The sequence below is a fragment of the Narcine bancroftii genome, chromosome 8 (assembly GCF_036971445.1).
Source record: "Narcine bancroftii isolate sNarBan1 chromosome 8, sNarBan1.hap1, whole genome shotgun sequence".
NCBI classification, from domain to species: domain Eukaryota; kingdom Metazoa; phylum Chordata; class Chondrichthyes; order Torpediniformes; family Narcinidae; genus Narcine; species Narcine bancroftii.
This window is the reverse complement of record NC_091476.1, coordinates 69329396-69351973: the sequence shown is the minus strand read 5'-3', so window position 1 is coordinate 69351973 and position 22578 is coordinate 69329396. Positions and strand designations below refer to the sequence as shown.

Here is a 22578-nt window from a genome sequence, read left to right as displayed (position 1 = left end):
TCCCAAACTCCCTATTGAGTCTGCTCTGCCATTCTATCATGAGCTTATCTATCCCCACTCCTCAACTTTCTCCCCGTAACCCTTGATGCCCTGACTAATCAAATACCTCTCAATCGCTGCCTTAAGTAGCCCAGCAACTGCGTATCCACAGCCACGAGTTCCACAGACTCACAACCCTCTGAATGAAGAAATTTTTCTGCATCTCCGTTTTTAAATTGATGCCATTTTATCTTGAAGTTCTGCCCTCTTGACCAAGACATCTACTCTGTCCAGGCTTTTCAGCATTCGAATAGTCTTTATGAGGCCCCCCCCCCCCACCCAATCCTTCAATGAGAACAGTCCAAGAGCCAAAAATCGTTCCTTGTATATTAACCCTAAGGCCCCAATTCTGCCCAATTGCTGTCGTGGTCATTGTTGGAGGATCAGGAGAGGAAACAGTGATGGATTCTCTCATTCCATTTAAATGCTCTCACTATTCCCTTAGCTGAGACCAGTCAAGACAGTCTATTGGAACATAGGAAATTATAGTGTAGAGTTGACTTGTTAATTTGAACTGATATACAGCGGCAAGATTATCACGAATATATTCTAATTTAATATTATTCAAAGAGTACAAATCAACATTTAATTTTATGATCTGATAACTCTACTTGTCTATTTTCTCAGACAAGGTAAATTGGAGAATTAATTGAAGTGTTCAATGTCTTAAAAGTTTTGATTTGGTAAATAAGAAGAAACTACTTTCAATTACACTTGGACAAGGAAGATTTTGCTTCCTGAACACTTTCGGTTCATTTTATGGATTTTGAGCTGTTGATCACAAAAATCACCTGAAATTTTCCTATCAAGTACCCTTTTTTTAGATATATATTTTTGTGACTTTCTGTTATATTTTAAGTCTACTAGTATATTGCTTACAAAGCAAGCTGTTTTGATCTGTCCAAGCATGCTTGGGCATGCATTCAGTGTATGTGCTATGTAAGTGTTGTCTTAAGCCTGAACATGCTTAGTCAGGATAGATGCAAACAAGCTATAAAAGCAGCTCACATATACAGATGCTGTGCATTACACTGATATAGATTGAACGTGTTCAAATGGCAACCTGCTTCAAACAGACAAAACCATGAAGTGCAGCGTGTTGTTGAAAAAGCATTTTCTGCATTGGCACTTGGACGTCTTCCCTGCTGATCTTGGTGCGGTCAGTGATGAACGTGGTTAAAGGTTTCACCGGGACGTTGCGACCATGGAAAAGCGGTATCTAGAATTCATCAAGGTTGGCTATTGTTGGACACTGACATGAGAGGCATCAGATGCTGAGTACAAATGAAAATCAGCAGCACAACATTTTAGGTCAAGCTGAACTCACACAAGGTGTCAGCATCGTTATGGGATTAAACCCGCTAAATTCAAAGTTAATTTAACATTTCTCCAATTTCTGACGTGATGCAGCAAATTTGAAATTATCTTTGTGCTCAGTTGTTTATCATAATTCCAAATCTTTTGAAGGAAGTAAACCTTTTGAAAAAAATTGTTGACAGTGGTTGAATAGGAAACATAGGAACATAGGAAGTAGGAACAGGAGTAGGCCAAAAATGGCCCATCGAGCCTGCTCCGCCATTCAATGGCTGATCTAATTTATGTCCTAACTCCAACACCTACCTGCCTTCTCCCCATATCCCCTAATTCCTCTATCATGTAAAAATTTATCTAACCGAATTTTAAATAGGTTTAATGAGGCAGCCTCAACCACTTCCCTGGTTAGAGAATTCCAAACATTCACTTCTCTCTGGGAAAAACTATTTTTCCTCATCTCTGTCCTAAATCTACTCCCCCGAATCTTGAGACTGTGTCCTCTCGTTTTAGTTTCCCCGGCCAGCTCAAAAAACCTTCCTACATCTATCCTATCCATACCCTTCATAATCCTATATGATAGTTCGAGTCAAAAAAGAACCAGAGAAGTTCATTTTAAATCAGTGACGTTCTGATCTACAATGCATTGCTTGAACATACTAAAATTTCAAAAGGAAAATTAAAAGAGAAACATGAACAGTCTAAAGGTTAGAAGGAGGGAATTTGGACTAATTAGTCAACTCAGTCAATGGGCCGTCGTTACACGATAGTCTCTTACTGCACTCTGCTATTTTCTGACTCTATATTGAGGTTCCTGACCACATTGCTTCCCTGCATATTCTGGGTGAATAAATAGTTAAAAATTTATTGAGCCCTGGGATTTTCATCGCCCTGGTATGTTGAATTTGCAACTGCAATGTGAGAGTTTCAAGGTAATCTGCTTCTCCACTGGCACACAAACAGATTTAGCCATTCATCATGATTATCCCAATGCCTCTTTGCCTTAAGTTATTGTACTTCAAAAACAATGGCACATGAAAGTCTCAGTTTCCCTGCCCCACACTGTGACTATAGTTCAGAAGTACTCCTTCAGGATACAACCTGAGAATGTGAAGAAGTGTTGTTTATATTACACTGTAAATGAGAATCAACGAAGAGCCCGATGCTTCTGAGTAGTCAAAGATGTCCGGATTCTTGCTTTGCGCTGCAATTATAATTAGAATAGCCAAAGCCTATTCCTGGTGAAAACTCAATCATCATCCATGTGCTATAATCTTGAAATGACTCCAGGTGAAGCTTGTTCATTACTGCTGTAGTTAGAGCCAACATAGTGGACAGGCAGCAAGTCTTGGTCACAGAGAGTTGAGCCAGACCATTTCTGAAGCCATGCTTCCATTAAACAGAAGAATAAATGTAGACGAAAATAATCACGATTAAATTCAGGATCGTCCCAATAATCCCCAGCAGGGCTAGAATTGACTCCTCCCGATCTTCTTTGCAGTCCCACCCACTTTTGAGCTCGGTGTCCAGAGAATGCTCCATTCTAGTGGAAATCCGCTGCAGCTTGAACAGTTTCTGGTGAAAAACAGAAAGGTTACTTTCACTTTGCTCTGCATTAGACAAACATAAGGTAAAGAGTAAAGTGCTAAAGAGCACATTTCAGTAAGAACATAAGAAATAGGAACAGGAGTCAGCCATCTGGCCCATCGAGCCTGTTCCACCGTTCAATGAGATCATGGCTGATCTGATGATCGGCTCATCTCCATCCACCTGCCTTTTCCCCCACAATTCCCTTACTATGTAAAAAGGTATCCAATCTTGTCTTAAATAGATTCACTGAGGTAGCCTCCACTGCTTCAAGGGACAAAGAATATCAAAGATTCACCATTCAGAAGAGATCCAGGAGGATCAGAGCCAGCACCACCAGGCTGAGGAACAGTTGCTTCTCCTGGGCAGTGAGAATACTGAATGACCAAAGGAACTGCTCTCATTAACTGTCTGGGACTCTCATATTCACAAAACAATATTCATGTATTTATTTCTATTCTGGTTGTGTTTTGCACCATGGACTGGTGAATGGTCTTTCATCAGGTTTCACTTGTGCAACTAGATAGCAATAAACTTGACTTGACCCTCTGGGAAAAGCATTTCCTCCCTACCTCTGTCCTAAATCTACTACCTTGATTCTTGAGGCGAGGTCACCAATGGAAACAACTTGTCTACCTCTATCTTATCTATGCCTTTCATAATTTTATACATTTCTATCAGATCTCCTCTCATTCTTCTAAATTCCAGCGAGTACAGTCCCAGATGACTCAATCTCTCCTCATAGGTCAACCCCCTCATCTCTGAATCCACCTGGTGAACCTCCTCTGCACCACCTCCAAAGCCAGTCCATCCTTCCTCAAGTAAGGAGACCAGAACTGCGTGCAGTGCTCCAGATGAGGCCTCAACGTTACCTTGTACAGTTGCAGCATAACCTCCCTGCTCAATCAACAATCAGTCAGAGGCTTCAGCATCTTTCACTGTGGACTGGAAATAGACAAGGGAGGAGCTCTTGAGAACCTCAGCTTACCCGGTAATTACCTCATGTGATATTCGATACCACTTTTGTCCCAAAAATCTGGTATTTTCCATATATCACATGTAAAAGTCAAACCCCCCCCCCCCCCCCCTTATTTTTGACCCCGGCTGCCTGCCCACTGGAATTCGTTACGCTCTGACTCTCGCCGAGGCCCCCACTGCCCTCCTAACCGACCTGGTCCCAGCTGCCCGCCAGCCCATGCAAGCTCATGATGCCTCAAATTATGCAGTCAAAGGTAGGATGCCCTAAATTTTACCATAAAAATGGGTCCACAAAACTTGACTATTACACACATATATACAGTAGTTGAGCATGCTTTAAATCTCAATGAACAGCTGATCAAGGAGAACAATCTTTCTTAGCGTTGGGATTAGTTATTAGCTCCTCTAATCCTTCTCACCTTGTCACTCTTTCACTGAGCAATCCAGCCATGACTAAATGTCGCTCAGCCATAGAACCATAGAACATTACAGAACAGAAAACAAGGAGGACAATAAGCAAGATTCAAGATTTCTTTATTGTCAGGCAATAAAAAGTGTCATATTACATGAAACTGCTTTCATCTGCTGTAAGGCAGACAGATTCGCTATCGGCAGAAATTGCATGAAGTGCCTCTTACAATCAGAGAAAGAGAAGTAAAAGAGAGATTTCCCCCCCCAACCCCCAAGAGTCCTTGAGTGTCCATAGATTCACCTCCAGTGCTTCTGAAGCTCCCACAGTCACACAGACTGTCAAACCATCAGCTGCCCGAGCACCAGATCCAAACCTTGGACACAATCAGGAAGCTTTCACCACCCTTGGCACACTTTCGCGTCCCGGTTCTGATACCTGGTACCTCTCCAGCCAGTCTTAGGCCAATCTCCAGCAGGCTGCCACCTGGTGTAAGTTCTTTGACCGCAGCCTCCAGCGGCCTGCGTGGGTTCCTCGCCTTGAGTCACCCACAGCCCATTGCCTACTTGTTCCTCAGCCGCAGAACCCCTCACTGGTCCACCACCATGGTCACCATCCTGTGGGTCATATCCTCTGCTTCTCCTTCTCAAACAGCGGGTGGTGTCCCCATTTTCTGTTGCCCTCCATCATTCCTCTGCTTCCCCAGAATCTGTAACCCCTCATGGATGCTACTAATCATAGGATCATAAAACCACTGTCGGCTGTTAAAGCCTGTACTGAGCCAACAGCAGTCAAACTAGGCAGTTGACCCCACGGGGGGGGGGGAAACACAGTGTCTCCACTGGTCAGCACCAGCGGTGGCACTGCCGGAGCTTCTGTAACGGCAGCGCTGCTATTTTCTTTTTAAGCAAACAGCATTACCAAGAACAAGGCTGTGCTATACTGAGTTGTGAGCCCCTGACCACTGGAAATGAATAGTCACCTAGGGCTCAATTGCTCTTAAATCAGACAACTGTAGTTTCAGTCTTTTTCCTGTAATGATCCCATTACACTGGACAACAAAGATTTGCTCATGAACAGTTTGGGATGTGTTTTATAGATTTTGAGCTGTTGATCTCAAAACTTGCCTTAACATTTTCCTCTCATGTACTGTTCTTTAGATATAACCCATTTACCAAACGACATCCAGTTGATTGACAGCATGTTTCAAGCATACAAAACCATGAAGCACAACATGTCGTTGAAAATTCATTTTCTGCATTGGCACTTGGACTTTTTCCCTGCTGATCTTGGTGCGGTCAGTGACAAACATGGTGAAAGGTTTCACCAGGACATGGCGACCATGGAAAAGCAGTATTGGGGCAACTGGAATCCATCGACAGTGAACGACTATCAATGGACACTGACATGATAGGCATCAGATGCTGAGTACAAACAAAAATTAGTGGTTGTATAGAAGATACAGAATCTGCAGAGAGCTATAGATAGGATAAAATAATGTGCAAGAGAGAACAATGTTGATAAATGTGAGATTTTCCACTCTGGAAGATCAGAATATTATTTAAATGGTAACTACTCTTTGCAGATGATGCCGCTTTAGTTGCCCATTCAGAGCCAGCTCTTCAGCGCTTGACGTCCTGCTTTGCGGAAACTGCCAAAATGTTTGGCCTGGAAGTCAGCCTGAAGAAAACTGAGGTCCTCCATCAGCCAGCTCCCCACCATGACTACCAGCCCCCCCACATCTCCATCGGGCACACAAAACTCAAAACGGTCAACCAGTTTACCTATCTCGGCTGCACCATTTCATCAGATGCAAGGATCGACAATGAGATAGACAACAGACTCGCCAAGGCAAATAGCGCCTTTGGAAGACTACACAAAAGAGTCTGGAAAAACAACCAACTGAAAAACCTCACAAAGATAAGCGTATACAGAGCCGTTGTCATACCCACACTCCTGTTCGGCTCCGAATCATGGGTCCTCTACCGGCACCACCTACGGCTCCTAGAACGCTTCCACCAGCGTTGTCTCCGCTCCATCCTCAACATCCATTGGAGCGCTCACACCCCTAACGTCGAGGTACTCGAGATGGCAGAGGTCGACAGCATCGAGTCCACGCTGCTGAAGATCCAGCTGCGCTGGATGGGTCACGTCTCCAGAATGGAGGACCATCGCCTTCCCAAGATCGTATTATATGGCGAGCTCTCCACTGGCCACCGTGACAGAGGTGCACCAAAGAAAAGGTACAAGGACTGCCTAAAGAAATCTCTTGGTGCCTGCCACATTGACCACCGCCAGTGGGCTGATAACGCCTCAAACCGTGCATCTTGGCGCCTCACAGTTTGGCGGGCAGCAGCCTCCTTTGAAGAAGACCGCAGAGCCCACCTCACTGACAAAAGGCAAAGGAGGAAAAACCCAACACCCAACCCCAACCAACCAATTTTCCCTTGCAACCGCTGCAATCGTGTCTGCCTGTCCCGCATCGGACTGGTCAGCCACAAACGAGCCTGCAGCTGACGTGGACTTTTTTACCCCCTCCATAAATCTTCGTCCGCGAAGCCAAGCCAAAGAAAATTGCAGCATGCTGCCGTATAGAAAGACTTGGGAGTGCTTGTGCATGAATTGCAAAAGGTATCTTTACCTTTGCTACAAAAAGGCACTGTTTGACCTGCTGAGTTTCTCCAGCATTTATGTGTTTTTCACTTAACCACTGGTGCCAACAAAATCCTGTGTTTTACCAGTTGCAAAAGGTTGGTTTGCAGGTGCTAATTGTAAATCTCTCAACACCAGCCAAGCTTGCCCATGTATCGTCTTTGTAGCTGCCAGATGTATCACTCAAAAATAAGATTTATATCGTGGTTTGTAACAGAAAACATCCAAATGTGCTTAAACATGGCATTTGTACATTTGAGACTGTTTACTTCCACATTTACTCGTGTTCCTTCTTGAATGCTGTTCAAGCATTGTATGTCTTGTTGCTTACTGGGACCCCAAAAAAGTCTATCCATTAATGCTGGGGGAACTCAGTAGGTCTTACACCTTTCGACGTGTAGCATAATAAAAACACAGAAATGCTGGAGGAATTTAGCAGTTCTCGAAGATCCATAGGAGGTTAAGATATATAACTGACATTATGACCTGAGCTCTTCTTCAAGTTATTTATTTATTTTATTTAGACATATAGCAGAGTAACAGGCCATTTCGCCCCACGAGTCCATGCTCCCCAATTTAGCTCCCCAATTTACCTCCAATATACCCCCAATTAACGTACCCCCAGTACGTTTTTGAAAGGTAGGAGGAAACTGCAGCCCCCTGAGAAAACCCACACAGACACCGAGAGAACGTACAAACCTTTTACAGACAGCGTGTGGTTTGAACCCCGGTCTGATTCCAATTGCTGGTACTGTAAAGGCGTTGCGCTAACCGTTATGCCAACCTTGCCATATAAGTAAACAGCAGGCAGACACCTGTATTAAGAGGCTTGGGAAAAGCATTAATAGTGTTTAAAGCCTTTCCAGACCCACTGGGTTTAGACGGGAGCAAGAGAGAAAAGTTTCTACTGGAAAGGGCTAGGAAAATGGGAATAGGTAAAGGACAGATGGAAAATACCTGAAATTAGAGTCAGATTTCAGAATTATTGCCAGAGTGCATACATGACATCACATACAACCCTGAGATTCTTTTTCCTGTGGGCGAGGCAGAATTTCCATTTAATGGCAGTGAAAAAAAACTTGACTCAATGTATACATGTAAACAAATAAAGAAATGTATACAAACTGACTGCAATACAGAGAGAGAAAAAAGAATCAATAAAGTGCAAAAGTAAGAGTCCTTAAGTGAGTCCTTGATTGAGTTTGTGGTTGAGGAGTCTGATGGTGGAGGGGTAGCAGCTGTTCCTGAACCTGGTGGGGTGAGTCTTGTGGCCCTGAGATTTCTTTCCTGATGGTATTAGCATGTACAGAGCATGTGCTGGACCCTTGATGGTTGCTGCTGCTCTCTGACGGCAGTGTTCCTTGTAGATGTTCTCGATGGTGGCGAGGGATTTTACATGTGATGTGTCCACAGCATGGTCGGAGAGTCAGTTGGAAAATTCAGTAGTTCATGTTATTTAGATTTTAGACAATGCAGACAGAATATGATCTTTTTTAAATGAAATAATTGTGTACAATGCACATACGGGACTCCTTTAGGCCTATGAGCATTGAATAGAACCAGGGTGGAGAGAATAGCTTCCTTTTGCTGTACATTTACAGGTGCCACTGAGACACATAGAAGCTGCACAGCATCAGAGAACTGTTCTCTTTTCACCTGCTGGATATTATACATATTCAGGATCTAAAACAGAGACACATTGAATCAAATGGTGTAAACTATTCCCTTTCAACTGCCATGTACTATAAACCATTTGCTTTTAAATTCATAGCTCACCAGGGCTTCACTCAACTATTTTTTCTTTCTCCCACATACAATATACTGTAAGTATAGAACACATTAAGGCACACATGGCCTGTACAAAGGCAGACAAGAGGTAATAATTCCCTTATAACATGTATGCATTCAGGCAGACTCATTCGGATCCAACTTGTATCCGAGAATTATATATAAATAAATATTACCCCTCATAAAATGAATATCATTATATAAGAGTCAGCTAGGGTTTTCACATGGTAACTGCTTGCAAACGTCTAACCTCAGGTGCAAAGCTGGAGCGGTTTCAGCATAAGTAAATAATGGTAAAACTTCTGTGAAATAAATATCGAGGAGAATGAGCAGGCTTACCTCACTGTGCAACAATAGATGAATAGCTTCAGGCATACTTGGGAGCCAGTTTGGACAAATAAAGCAGCCTGCAATCAGGAGTACAGTTATGACAACCTCAGGTAATTTTTCTGGGACTGATGGCTGGTTGAAGCATAATATTGTTTTAATCCCGCCTACTCAGCAAGAAAGATATTCCTCTGGAAATCCCAATCTAAACGCCACCTACTTAATTAAACATTAAATCATCTCTTTTTTTTTGGATAGAGGAGCGAGAGAGACCTGTGGAGAAAAAAAAACTGCAATCCGACACAAAAATAATCACAGTGGGATGGAGAGATGGCACGTTTGCCAAGAAGTTCTGAATATCACAACTATAAATATTTTGGCGGTGATCATGTTTTAAATTAATCTGGGTGCAATTAGGTACTCAAAGCGCCTCCCCAACACACAAACCAAGCAGAGGGGTATACAATCTCAAAGTGCTCGTAACTGGAAGCTGGCAAGGGTGGGTGTTCTCAGACAGATTCCTTGGTAGAGCCCTTGCTATGAGATGCTCTTGTATGTGTGTGTATGAGAGAGAGAGAGAGAGAGAGAGAGAGAGAGAGAGAGAGAGAGAGAGGAAAAGGGAGAAAGAGAGAGAGAGAGAAACGGAAAGGTGGAAAAGAAAGAGAAAGGAGGCAGGGGAGGGGAAAGCTGCCTTTAGAAAATGTGCTGACTGACTGAGCTGACAACAGCCTAAGCCAAGACAGGGAGAAAGCTGATGCTGTTTCATACAGCTAAGAACCATAGAACACTACAGCACAGAAACAGGCCCTTCAGCCCTTCTAGTCTGTGCCAAACTATTGCTCTGCATAGTCCCACTGAGCTGCATCAGGATCATATCCCTCCGTACCCATTCCATCCATATATCTATCCAAGTTCTTGGGCACAGAACCCTTGGTTACAGGATTTTTAAAAAACACTGTCAGCTCCTTTAACAGGCCATTTAGAGCCTGTGTGGAGTCACTGGCATTAGGAGCAGGCGGTAGGACAGGGCATATATGACAGTCTCCGTTATTGTGAGCTTTTTATAATGATTTTAAATGGTGGCTATGTTTTTTACAAAATTGTTGCTTGAAAGTTTGAAGTCCCTAGAATTCTGTGTGGAAGTAAAGATCGGCCTAGTGTAGAATAATATAGACAGATCCATTTTTATTTAATGTTCACATGCTTTGCTGCTTTGTGAGAGAAAGCAGGGAGGATCATTGTGAGGCCCCACACTGCTCTTATCAAGGAAAACCTTAGCTGATCTCCCATTAGCTTTGAGTTCTCCAAATTATGTGACAAAGCTCAGGAAGATAAAATGTACAAGGAATGAGTCCCGTGAATATAAAAACAGAATGTTCTTTGGATCTCACACAGGTTACCTCTTGGGTACAAAGGAACATGAAGCTTGTGTGTGACTAAATTATACCACATTCCAAATGTTACTTTCTTATCTTATTAACAGGGACCACCATATTTCTTCGGGTCCATGAGGAGAGTCATAAACACTTGATCAAAGCAAATGGTTATAGAATGCCGGTGCCAGAGTTGTGGAAAAAAGGGAGATGGACAGCAACTAGCCCGACCACTGGCTGAGATCAAGGACAGAGAACAGGTTGCAGGCAGAAAGTTTTGACCAGTTAGCAGGCCCACTGACTGCACGATGGCAGCACACCTAGAGTTAACTGGGTTATTACATTTTGCAAAACGAATAATGTGTTGCTTTTAACATGGTTGTGGTCATGAAATTTGTTCTAAAGGTTTGACAAGGCATGGAAACTTTAACGGCTGCTTACCCAATTAGATATCATGAAGTTCCCAAATGTCAGCAATACCTCCTCTGGGCACAGCGAGACTGGTTGAGTTCCACCAGCACTTCTGTGTGTTTTTATGACAATCACAGCATCTGCAGACTTTGTTTCTTACTCCTCGGGATACCTGCATGGTGGAGGTAGATAAGAGAGATTGGCCTAAAGTGAAAGTGAGAAAGAAGATCTCAGATATCTTTTTGCAGATTTATTGTCGGAGTGCATACATGACATCACATATAACCCTGTGGTGCGCTGTTAGCCAGAATCAGACACACACAAGGTAAAGACTGTACAACAGGCTTTAATCCACAAAGACTTCCACAGAGCCAGACTGGCTGTAGCTGCAGAAACTCTGAGTGAAACTTCGGGAGGCCGGCGCAGGCTTATATCCTGGAGGGTGATTGACACCCATCTGGGTGGGGTTTGATCCATTCAGGCTGACTGATTGACAGCCGGCCAGGTGTTGTCCTGTCCCCTTACACTCCTGCAGGTGCAGAGGTTGCCCCCTTCAGTAGGCCAGCGGTACACTCCTGCAGGTACAGAGGTTGCCCCCTGCAGTAGCCCAGCGGTACACTCCTGCAGGTACAGAGGTTGCCCCCTGCAGTAGGCCAGCGGTACACTCCTGCAGGTATAGAGGTTGCCCCCTGCAGTAGGCCAGTGGTGTACCACCACAAACCCTGAAATTATTTTTCCTGCGGGCAAGGCAGAATTACCACTTATTGGTAGTGTTACAAAAAACTACACAATGTACACATGTAAACAACTGACTGTGCAATACAGAGGAGAAAAAAAACAAAGTGCGTGAGTCCTTAAATGAGTCCCTGATGGGGTTTGTCGTTGAGAAGTCTGATGGTGGAGGGGTAGCAGCTATTCCTGAACCTGGTGTTGCAAGTCCTCTGGCACCTGTACCTCTTTCCTGATGGTAGCAGTGAGAACAGAGTGTGTGCTGGTTGGTGTGGATCCTTGATGATCGCTGTTGCTCTCCAACGGCAGCGTTCCCTGTAGATGTTCTCGATGGTAGGGAGGGTTTTGCTTGTGATGCCCTGGGATGTGTCCACTACCTTTTGCAGGGCTTTATGATTAGGGATTATCATATCAGACCGTGATGCAGCCAGTCAGTGCACTTTCCTCTGAGAAGGCCTTAATCCCCATGGTGCACTGGTGGGAAACAGTGTATCCCCATGTGGGCCATGGAGACTTCCAAACCCACTGAGGTCAGGGTGGGTCTGAGGTCATGTCTCAGTCCTATCAGGTGAGCCGTGTTGGGGCGGCGGGAGTTGGTGAGCGATCTACCACTAAGGTCAGTGAGGTCATCGGGCCATCTCTCAATATATGTAGCTTGGCACTCAGTCACAGTTCCTATCTGACCTTCACACAAGACTGATTCAGACCGATTCAGAAATGTGTATTTTCAGTCTTCTTACTGCTTGCTGTTGGGAGCAGGTGGGCCTGGTCCCACTCACCCAGGGAAAGTACACACGTAATACATCGCCTCTCCTTTATCAGTGAAGTGATAACTGTGTGGTCACTGTCTAGCTTTCTAGGCAGGAAGTCACTGCAAATGGCCTCTCCTACCTCCATAGCAATACCTTCTTGTGGTGTTCCCCGATTTCACTGAGTTTGTAATGTCATGGCATGACTGAGTGTCTGGCAATATAACTGGATGGGTAGGCTGGACTCATTAGCCTTGGCTGGCAGCCAGCCTAAGAGAAGAAAACCTCTGATTTCAAACCCAGGAAGATGGGTTTCATTAGCCTCATCAGGCCATTCATCTAGGAGAAGGACACTCCGACGTAACACTGACGACCCGAGGACCTGGCTGTCACCATCCCAGCGTGCAAGGCCTTGACAGATAAACCCTGGGTGTAAAGGGTGGGGGTTAGTACTGCACTCAATGCACTCCACCTACAAAATCCATTGTGAAGGCTTGAAGGACATGCCCATGTCTTCAATCCTTCCTGGATCTTTGTTCTCAAATCCAAACCATGATCAATGACTGTGGTTCTTCAGTCAAGACTCAGAAGACTCCTGTTTATAAAGTAAGACATTGTGGCGACATCCCACTAGGCAGGCAAATCGGCCCCGCTTGTAATCCATGCGGCGGGACAGCCGGCCAAAATGGCACCGTCGGGGGTTTCACCTTCTTCTCAGAAGCCCGCACTGGGGGACCACGTGATGCTCGAGTGACGTTGGCGATCCCCAGCGCGGTTCTCAGCCAGGTCCGGGCTGGGAGTATAAGTCCAGTCCGGCAGCCTGCAATAAACCAGTTTTCTGCTCACTGAGTTCAACCCGTCTGGTTATGTGTTCTTTCAGTAGCAGTGTAGCTGCCGCTACAATTGGTGGCCCTGACTGGTTCAAACGTCTTTGAACCCAACATGAATGAACCTAAGATCAGTTCTATAGCCGTCAAGCTGCCTGACTTCTGGGTTCAGGAGCCGGAGACCTGGCTCGGCCACGCAGAGGCTCAGTTTCACCTCCACCAGATTTCATTCGACACGACCAAATTCTACCATGTGGTCACCGCCCTGCACCAGGCCACTGCCAAACATGTGCTGCACCTTGTTCAGTACCCGCCCGCCGAAGACAAATATGGAACCATCAAGCGAGTGCTATCCAGGTGCCAGCGTGCCGCTCGGATGCTGCACCTCGACGCTTTGGGGCCCCGGTGGAGCTGATGGACGAGATGCTCGCACTCATGGGTGATCACACCAACTGCCCATTCTTTGAGCGAATTTTCCTTGACCATCTGCCCAAGGACATCCAGCCATTACTGGCCCAAGAGAGCTTTACCGACCCGAGGAAGGTTGTTTAGAAGGCCCAAGAGCTATGGCTCGAGTAATTCCCAGAGGGCTTGGCAGTCCAGCAGGTCACAAGGCATGGGCATGACCACGCAAAGCTTGCCCCTAGCACCGCGGTAGAACACCCGGCCCCTGCAGGGGCCACCAAGAGCATATCCAGGGGCACGGCATCCGCTCCGGGCCTCTGCTCCTGCCACCAGCACTGGGGAGCCAAGATCGGAAATGTCATCAGCCCTGCTCATTCCTGGGAAACGAGCAGGTTGGCCACTGTTAATGGCTGCGGCGGCTGGCCAAGGACACAGCCACCTCTACCTGCAGGACTCAGTCAGCGGCCAGCGCTTCCTCATCGAAACTGGGGCCCAGAACAGTGTCATCCCAGCCATGGCCATTGAGTCCAGGAATTGACCTCGAGGACCTCCCCTCCATGTGGCCAATGCAACAGAGATCCGGACATATGGGAACAAGACAGTTCACTTCCAGATAGGCCAGGGAAAGTTCTCATGGAGGTTCACCATTTCGTCACTTCTAACCACCATCCTGGGTGCCGACTTCCTCCTTGCCCATGGCCTCCTGGTGGAAATTTGAGGTAAGTACCTGGCCCTCCTCAGGCCACAGTTCTCCGCTGCCTCACCGTGCCATGGGTGTTCCACCACATCCCCACCCAGGGTCCACTGCTTCACACCAAGGCATGCTGGCTCCCGCCCGACAAGTTCCAGGTGGTGATGGAAGAGTATTCACATCTGCTGAAGCTGGGGTTCATTCAGTGCTCCGACAGCCCGTGAGCCTTGCCGCTCCACCTGGTCCTGAAAGCCTCTGGTGGTGTGCGCCTGCAGAGACTATCGACGGCTCAACGAGGCAACAGTTCCTGACCATTACCCCATTCCCTCACCAGGATTTTACAGCCAACCTGCATGGTGCGAAAGTTTTCTCCAAGGTTGACCTGGTGCACGGGTATCACCAAATCCAGGTGCACCCTGAGGACATACCCAAGATGGCCATCATCACCCCTTCTGCTTGTTCAAATTCCTTTGCATGCTATTCAGGCTAAAGAACGCCGCTCAGACCTTCCAGCGCCTCATGGGAGATAGAGTTCATGGGCAGGGACCTGGATTTCATCTTCATCTACTTGGACGACATCCTCGTTGCCAGCAGGGATTGGGCTCAACACAAGACCCACCTGCGCTTCCTCTTCTCCTGGCTGGCTGACTTTGGCCTCACCATCAACCCAGCCAAGTGCCAGTTCGAGAAAGAGTTCATGCAGTTCTTGGGCCATACTATCACGGCCGAAGGAGCCACGCCCACCACTACAAAGGTTGCCACTATCAAGGAGTTCCCTCGCCCGGACAACCTCAAGGGGCTGCAGGAGTTCGCGGGTATGGTCAACTTCTACAACCGATTCCTCCCAGGAGCCGCGCGCATCATGCAGCTGCTATTCGCCCACATTACAGCCAAGCACAAAATGCTCATCTGGACCCCAGAGGCCTGCAGTGCATTCGAGGCCACCAAGGACGCCCTCGCAAAGGCTACCATGCTCACCCACCTGCACACCGACCTGCATATGGCGCTCTCCGTTGATGCCTCTGCCACAGCTGTCGGCACCGTCCTGGAGCACCAGGTGAATGGACAATGGAAGCTGCTGGCATTCTTCAGCCGGCTTCTCCACCCACAAGAGCACAAGTATAGCGCCTTCGACAGAGTTACTGGGTATGTACCTGGCAGTGTGGCATTTCCACTATTTCTTGGAGGGGAGGACTTTTACCATCTTCATTAACCATAAACCCCTCACTCAGGTGCTTGCGATGGCAAAGGATCCTTAGTCGGCTCGCCCGAAGCGTCACCACTCCTTCATTTCGGAATTTACCACCAACATTTGGCACAAGGCGGGGAAGGTCAACATGGTCACCAATGCACTCTCACAACTGGCCATCTGCGCGCTGACACCCGGCCTTGACTTTGACCAGCTTGCCCAGGACCAGAAGTCCGACAAGGAGACGTGAGCCTTCAGGACTGCCATCATGGGCCTGCGGTTCCGAGACCTCCCGACTCCTAGTGGCGAAGGCACCGTCCTGTGAGATGTCTCCATGAGCACCCCGCGGCCAGTGGTTCCCCAGCAGTGGCGCAGGCAAGTCTTCTATCACATCCACGTCCTTTCGCACCCGTCCATCAGGTCCATGGTCTGGATGGTGGCAAAGAGGTTTGTCTGGCATGGGCTGCGGAAACAGATTGCGGGCTGTGCCAGAACATGCACCCACTGCCAGATGTCCAAGGTGCACAGACACACCAGGGCGCCCATGCAAGAGTTCGAGCACATCGGGAATGGTTCAGCCACATTCACGTGGACATAGGTGGGCCCTTACTAGTTTCCCGGGGCAACCGTTACTTATTCACAGTGGTAGACCGCACCACACATTGGCCCGAGGCGATCCCGATGCTGGATGCCTCCACGGTCTCCTGCTCCTGAGCGCTTTTGCACGGTTGGGTCACCCAGTTCGGTGTTTCGAATCACCTCACCAGCAATCGGGGCGCTCAGTTCACCTCTGCACTCTGCGTACAGCTCGCCAACAGGTTGGGATCGAGCTACACAGTACCATGGCCTATCACCCACAGGCCAATGGGCTGGTTGAGCGTCTGTACTGCCACCTTAAGTCAGCACTTTTGGCCCGACTCATCGGTCCCAACTGGGTGAATGAACTGCCTTGGGTGCTCCTGGGCATCCGCTCCATGCCCAACGAGGATCTGAAGGATTCATCAGCTGAGCTGGTCTACGGCACACTGCTGGCACTCCCCGGTGAGTTCATTAATGCACCTCACAACCCCCAGCGGTCACCGTATGAGCTACTTCCCCACCTCTGGGCCCACTTGGACTCCTTCATACCCCCACCGCCGCCCAGACACGGCACATGACCATCTTACATCCCCAGTGAGCTGCACTCCGCAGAGTACATTTTTATTCGGTGGGGTGCGCCCGCTGCACCTCTGCAGAGACCTTATGAGGGGCTGTACTGGGTTTTCCAGCATTCAGGGTCTACGTTCACGCTGGACATCGGCGGCGGGTAGGAGCTGTTTACTGTGGACTGGCTAAAGCCAGCTCACCTCGACCCCACCAAACCAGTGATTGTGGCCCAGCCCAAAGCGAGGCCGCCCAGCTACAAAGGACATTGGTGCCAGTTCTGAGAGGGAGGGGGCTGTGTGGCAGCATGCCACTAGGCAGGCGAACAAGTCCCGCTTGTAATCCACACGCTGGGGCAGCTGGCCAAAATGGCGCCATTGGGGGTTTCCTCTTCTTCTCAGCACCGGGCTCAGAATCCCGTGCTGGGAGACCATGTGACACCTGAGTGGTTGGCACCCCCCCAGCGCGGTTCTCAGCCAGGTCCGGGCTAGTAGTATAAGTCCAGCCCGGCAGCCATCAATAAACCAGTTTTCTGCTCACTGAGCTCAACCCATCTGGTTGTGTGTTCTTTCAGTAGCAGTGTAGCTGCCGCTATAACATAATATATTTCTCCTCCAAAACTGAATTTAAATTATTTTTACAAAAATTCTCATTGAAGATTTACCCCAGATGGGATGTGTGACTGTGGGATATGTTACAATTTACTTGACTATTGCAAGTAAATGAATAACCTTTAACGTTCAAGGAAACATCCCAATAATGGCACGAAACTGCATTGGAGGCAGATCTCAGGTGTGCATTATTTACAACAGAACCAAGGACGTGGAAACTGGTGAAGAAACTTTATGAATCAGGTCTCATTAAAGTGATTTTGATTAAGAGTTTTTATATTCAGTGTATGCTTTTTGTTCTTTAGAAAAGTTAAATAAGATACTTTGAATTAGATGAAGGCCTCAGCAGTGGAGAGAGTCAAGAACTTTAAATTCCTGGGTGTCAACATCTCCGAAGATCTGTCCTGGAGCCTTCATGTCAAAGCAATCACGAAGGCTTGTCAGCAGCTTGTGATGAATTTGAGGTGATTCGGTAGGTCACTGAAGCCTTTCAAAAATTTCTACAGGTGTACTGTGGAGAGCATTCTGGCTGGTTGCTTCCCTGTCTGTTATGGAGGTGCCAGCGTTCAGGATAGGAAAAAAGCTCCAGAGGATTGTTAACTCGGCCTGTGACATCACAGACATCAGTCTTCACTCCATTGAGGACATCTACCGAGGTGGTGTCATAATAAAGCAGCTTCTATCCTCAAAGGACCTTCACCACCCAGGCCATAGGGAAAAAGATACAGGAGCCTGAAGACAAGCACTCAGTGGCACAAGGACTGCTTCTTTCCCTCTGCCATCAGATTCCTGAATGGACAATGAACCACAGACACTGCCTTACTTTGACTTTTTCACAAGATTACAAGACAAAGGAACAGAAACAGGCCACTAGGCCCATTGAGTCTATTCCGTAAATCTACACTAAACTACTCTACACTAGTTCCAAGTTCCAGCCTTTTCCCCATATCCCTTGATGCCCTCACTAATAAGATATTTGTCTATTTCTTATTTAAATACTCCCAGTGATCTGGCTTCCACTACTGTATGTGGCAGTGAGTTCTACAGATCCACGACCCTCTGACTAAAAAAGTTCTTCCTAATCCCTGTTTTACATGGATAACCTCTAATTTTCAGATGATGACCCCTTGTCCTCGATTCACCCACCAAGGGAAACATCTTACCCGCATCCAGCCTACCTAAACCTTTCAAAATACGAAATACCTCCATGAGATCTCCTCTCATTCTCCTATACTCCAATGAATACAACCCAAGAGCTGCCAAACGCTTCTCGTACGTTAGCCCTTGCACTCCGGGAATCATCCTAGTAAATCTCCTCTGCACTCTCTCCAACAACATCACATCCTTTCTAAGTTAGGGGGCCCAAAACTGCACACAGTTCTCCAAATGAGGCTTCATCAGTGCCCCATAGAACCTCATCAACACCTTGTTACTCTTGTACACTATTCCTCTTGAAATGAAGGCCAACATAGCATTCGCTTTCCTCACTACCAATTTCACCTGCTCATTGACTTTTAGGTTTCCCTGCACGAGGACACCCAGGTCCCTTTGCACATCCAAGGTCTGAATTTTCACCCCATCCAAATAGTATTCTGCCTGTTTGTTTCCACTGCCAAAATGTTCAACTGTACATTTCTCTACATTGAATCTCATCTGCCATGATTTTGCCCAGTCTCCTAATCTGACTATATCCTTCTGCGACTTTACGGTTTCTACTACACTTCCTACTCCGCCACCTATCTTGGTGTCATCCGCAAATTTGGCCACAAAACCATTCATACTACAATCCAAATCATTAATATAAATTGTAAACAGCAGCGGCCCCAATACCGACCCTTGAAGAACACCATGAGTTACAGGCAGCCATCCAGAACGATTTTTATTTATTTTGAAATGTGTTTATATAAATGTTTGCACTGTGATGTTGCCGCAAAACAACAAATTTTGTGATATGTTCATGTCGATAAATTCTGATTCTAAAGATGAGTTTCTTACAGAGCTGCCTTTATCTTCAAAATATTGCTGTTTTTGCCAGTAGTATGCCATGGCATGTTAGGTCGGAAGCCAGGTGGGCCTCAGACTGAAAAACCGTGAGAGCACTGGTCTTGCATGTGTGGGATCTGAATGTTACTTTGCACTCATCAACCCATGTGGTTGAATGTTGTCCAGATGGGTGAATTTGGATGGTGCAAGCTCGTGGGCCGGAAGGACCTGTTACCATGCTGTGTCTCTAATTAAAATTAAATTAAAAATGAAATTAAAATCCCACTCCATGTGGGCATGGACATTTTTATTATCCAAGAAGCTGAAAATGGAACAGAAGCTGTTTCGGAGCTTGGTCCACCCCTGCTCTTATTTTTCAAAGTTAACACGTGGGACTGGATGTTGAGGAGTGTTAAGATGAACAGCTTTTTTTCTGTCCAATTTCCTTTATTTGCCCTTGTCCTCCACAGTTTTAAATTTGTAATCAAACAATTCACATGTTATTAAAGTGCACATTCTAGATTTAACTGCTGATGGCAGTAGCAAAATGAATTCTGAGTGTATGGAAACATCTTATGGGATTAAGACGAGCAAATGCCTCCAAGCTCATTGGTTGGCACTTCATCCTAAAGCAAGACAATGATCCCAAACATACTGCTAAAGCATTAAAGGTGATTCTATGCACTTATTTTCATTGATGATGTAACTGCTGATGGAAGAAGCAAAATAAATTCTAAGTGCCCCAGTGCCTGTGGCAACCATACATGCCCAGGCCATAACACACCCACCACGTTTCACAGATGAGGTGGTATGCCTTGGATCTTGGGCTGTTTCTTTATGCCTCCACACTGTGGTACCATCACTCCGATACAGATTAATCTTGGTCTCATCTGTCCATGAGACCTTTTTCCAGAGTTCTACAGGCTCTTTTAAATACTTTCTGGCAAACTGTCATCAGGCCATCCTGTTTCTGTGGCTAACTAATGGTTTGTATCTTGCACTGTAGCCTCTGAATTTCGGTTCATGAAGTCTTCTGCAAACAGTTGTCATTGAAATGTCCACACCTGTCTCTGAAGAGTGTTTCTGATCTGTTGGACATGCGCTTGGAGTTTTTTTTTCATTGTGATGACAATTCTGTCATCAGCAATGGAGTCTTCCTTGGTCTATCAGCCCCTTTGAGATTATTGAGCTCAACAGTACACTCTTTCTTCTTACTGATGTTCCAAACCTTGTGCTCAACATCAGCAAAACCAAGGAGATGATTGTGGACTTCCGAAGGAAGTCAGGGGAACACAACCCAGTCTTCATCAAGGGCTCAGTCATGGAGAGGGTCAAGAACTTAAAATTCCTGGGTGTCAACATCTCCAAAGATATGTCCTGGAGCCTCTATGTCAATGCCATCACGAAGAAGGCCCGCCAGCAGGCTATGCTTCATGAGGTGTCTGGGGAGATTCAGGGCATCACCAGAGATTCTCGTAAACTTCTACAAATGGTTCTGAGGAGAACATCCTGGCCGATTGCATTACTGCCTGGTACAGAAGAGCCAACACTCAGAACAAGAATAAACTCCAGAGGGTTGTTAACTCAGCCTGCGACATCACGGGCACACCATCCAGGACATCGAAATGAGGTGGTGCCTTAAAAAAGCAGCCACTATCCTCAAAGGCCCCCCCCCCACTCTGCTACCATGGGGGGAATGTCCAGGAGCCTGAAGACAGGCACAAGGTCGGCTTCTTGCCCACTGCCATCAGATTCCTGAAAGATCAATGAACCAAAGACACTGCTGCACTTTTCATGCATATTTAATATAATAATGTTGAAAGGATGGTTATAATGCGACCATTTGCACTGCGGTGCTGCCGCAAAACACCCAATTTCACAAATTGTTCATTGCAATGAGTTCTGACCCTGATCACACCACAGACCCATTTTACATGGAAGGTGCAGTTATAATTTTCATGTCCTGCCATAATTTGTTAATTAAAAGAGCTTGACCTGCATTTCTGACCTGATATCATGGTAAAGTTATCCGAAAGCTGGGTGTCAGCTATTTGGACAGGGGCGCAATATCAGATAGGTCCATCTCCCACAGATACACCCCAGTTTCTGGTCCCTGTGGATGCTGCGTGACCTGCTGAGTCTCCCTCTCCCCCACCCTCTCCGGCGTCTGTAAATTTCTTGTTTAGCCCCACAACTCCAACCACTTACGTGCATTTCTGGGAGGTGAGGGGGTGGTGGGGGAAACGACGGCTGCCCAGCGAGCCGCCGACGCGCAGGAGTAGAACAGTCGGCCGGGAAAAGGGCGGGAAGAACCAGGGGCGGCAGCCGGCCGGCTGGAGCCGAGTGCGCAAGCGCGCGCCGGGGAGGGAGGCGGAAGAGGGGACCGGTCGGAGCAGGCGCAGTAGGGCGGAGTGGCGTCGGCGCTCGCCTGCCGAGAGCGCAGGTGCAGGCGGGCAAGGAAAGCTGCCGGGCGACGCAGGCGCACAAGGAGAGAGCGGGGGGGCGGGCAGTTGGCGCGCAGGCGCACAAGGAGAGAGCTTGAGGGGGGGCAGTTGGCGCGCAGGGACGAGGGAAGTGGTGGTTGAGCCGCGTCGGGCTTGGATCGCAGCAAGCTCCCTTTGAAAGTTTCGGGAGTGAGAGAGACGTGAGTATCCGGCAGGCATTGTGACTGAGGGGTAACCGGAGGTGGGAGGGGGTCGAGGGGAGGGGAGGTGGACGGGGGGTTGGAGATGAGGGAGGGTACGACCCTAGGCTTCAGTCCCTGTGTGGGGGCAGTCCTGGCTTTAACTTCCCTAGGCCTCATTACTTTGGTACCCCTTCCCCCACACACCGGTGACAGGGACTGCTCCACATTGTCTTTGTATTTAGCCAATGAAGTGTCTGAATCCTCACTACTTTGGCAGGTGTGGGATGAGGCAGGGCGCCCCCCCCCCCTCCCCCCACCCAGGGCCGGGGCAGTATTTTGAGGGGAGACCGCCTAGGAACACCAGGTGCTGTTGGGGGAGGGGGGGGGGCTGCTGGACAATGTGGCGACTCTGTCTGCCCTGCGGTGGACAAAAGTTAAAAAATTCCATGTATGTTACATTCTAAATGTAGTATTACTTGATAATAATGGAATCGTTACCTTTTTAACCCCTGTGTCTGCAGGAGATGCTCCACTTGGGTCCATACCACCTCCCTCACCACCATTTGGGGCCCCAAACAGATTTATTGTTAGTGTATATACATGACATCACATTACAACCCTGAGATTCCTCTTTTACTGCAGGTGTGGCACAATTACTGCTCATTGTTGGTGAAAAAAATAATCTGTGCACAGTGTTAAATATGTAAACAATGAATGTAAACAAACTCTGCAATGCAGAGAACAAAATCA

General features: G+C 47.1%; 2 protein-coding genes across 7 annotated transcripts in view; one reads left to right on the top strand and one right to left on the bottom strand.

Moving 5' to 3' along the window:
* Nucleotides 1-1912: 1912 nt before the first annotated feature.
* On the bottom strand, nucleotides 1913-22391 carry LOC138742044 (uncharacterized). Its single transcript, XM_069896237.1, has 5 exons — nucleotides 22327-22391; nucleotides 21411-21870; nucleotides 10906-11047; nucleotides 9104-9171; nucleotides 1913-2925 (listed from the first exon to the last, which is right to left on the bottom strand). Exons 1-3 carry the CDS (start codon nucleotides 22389-22391, stop codon nucleotides 10910-10912), a joined length of 663 nt encoding a protein of 220 aa, XP_069752338.1. The 3' UTR covers nucleotides 1913-2925; nucleotides 9104-9171; nucleotides 10906-10909.
* Nucleotides 21717-22578, top strand: part of frmd8 (FERM domain containing 8) — a 68985-nt gene continuing 68123 nt past the window's right edge. For 2 of the 6 annotated variants that reach the window (XM_069894007.1, XM_069894000.1), the window contains exons 1-2: nucleotides 21720-21846; nucleotides 22350-22470. In XM_069894007.1, the coding sequence (XP_069750108.1) occupies nucleotides 22429-22470 (42 nt within the window). In that variant the 5' untranslated portion in view covers nucleotides 21720-21846; nucleotides 22350-22428. Of the gene's footprint in view, nucleotides 21847-22144; nucleotides 22277-22349; nucleotides 22471-22578 lie in introns of those variants that run through there. The other 4 variants (XM_069894008.1, XM_069894006.1, XM_069894002.1 and 1 more) reach the window with 4 other exon arrangements.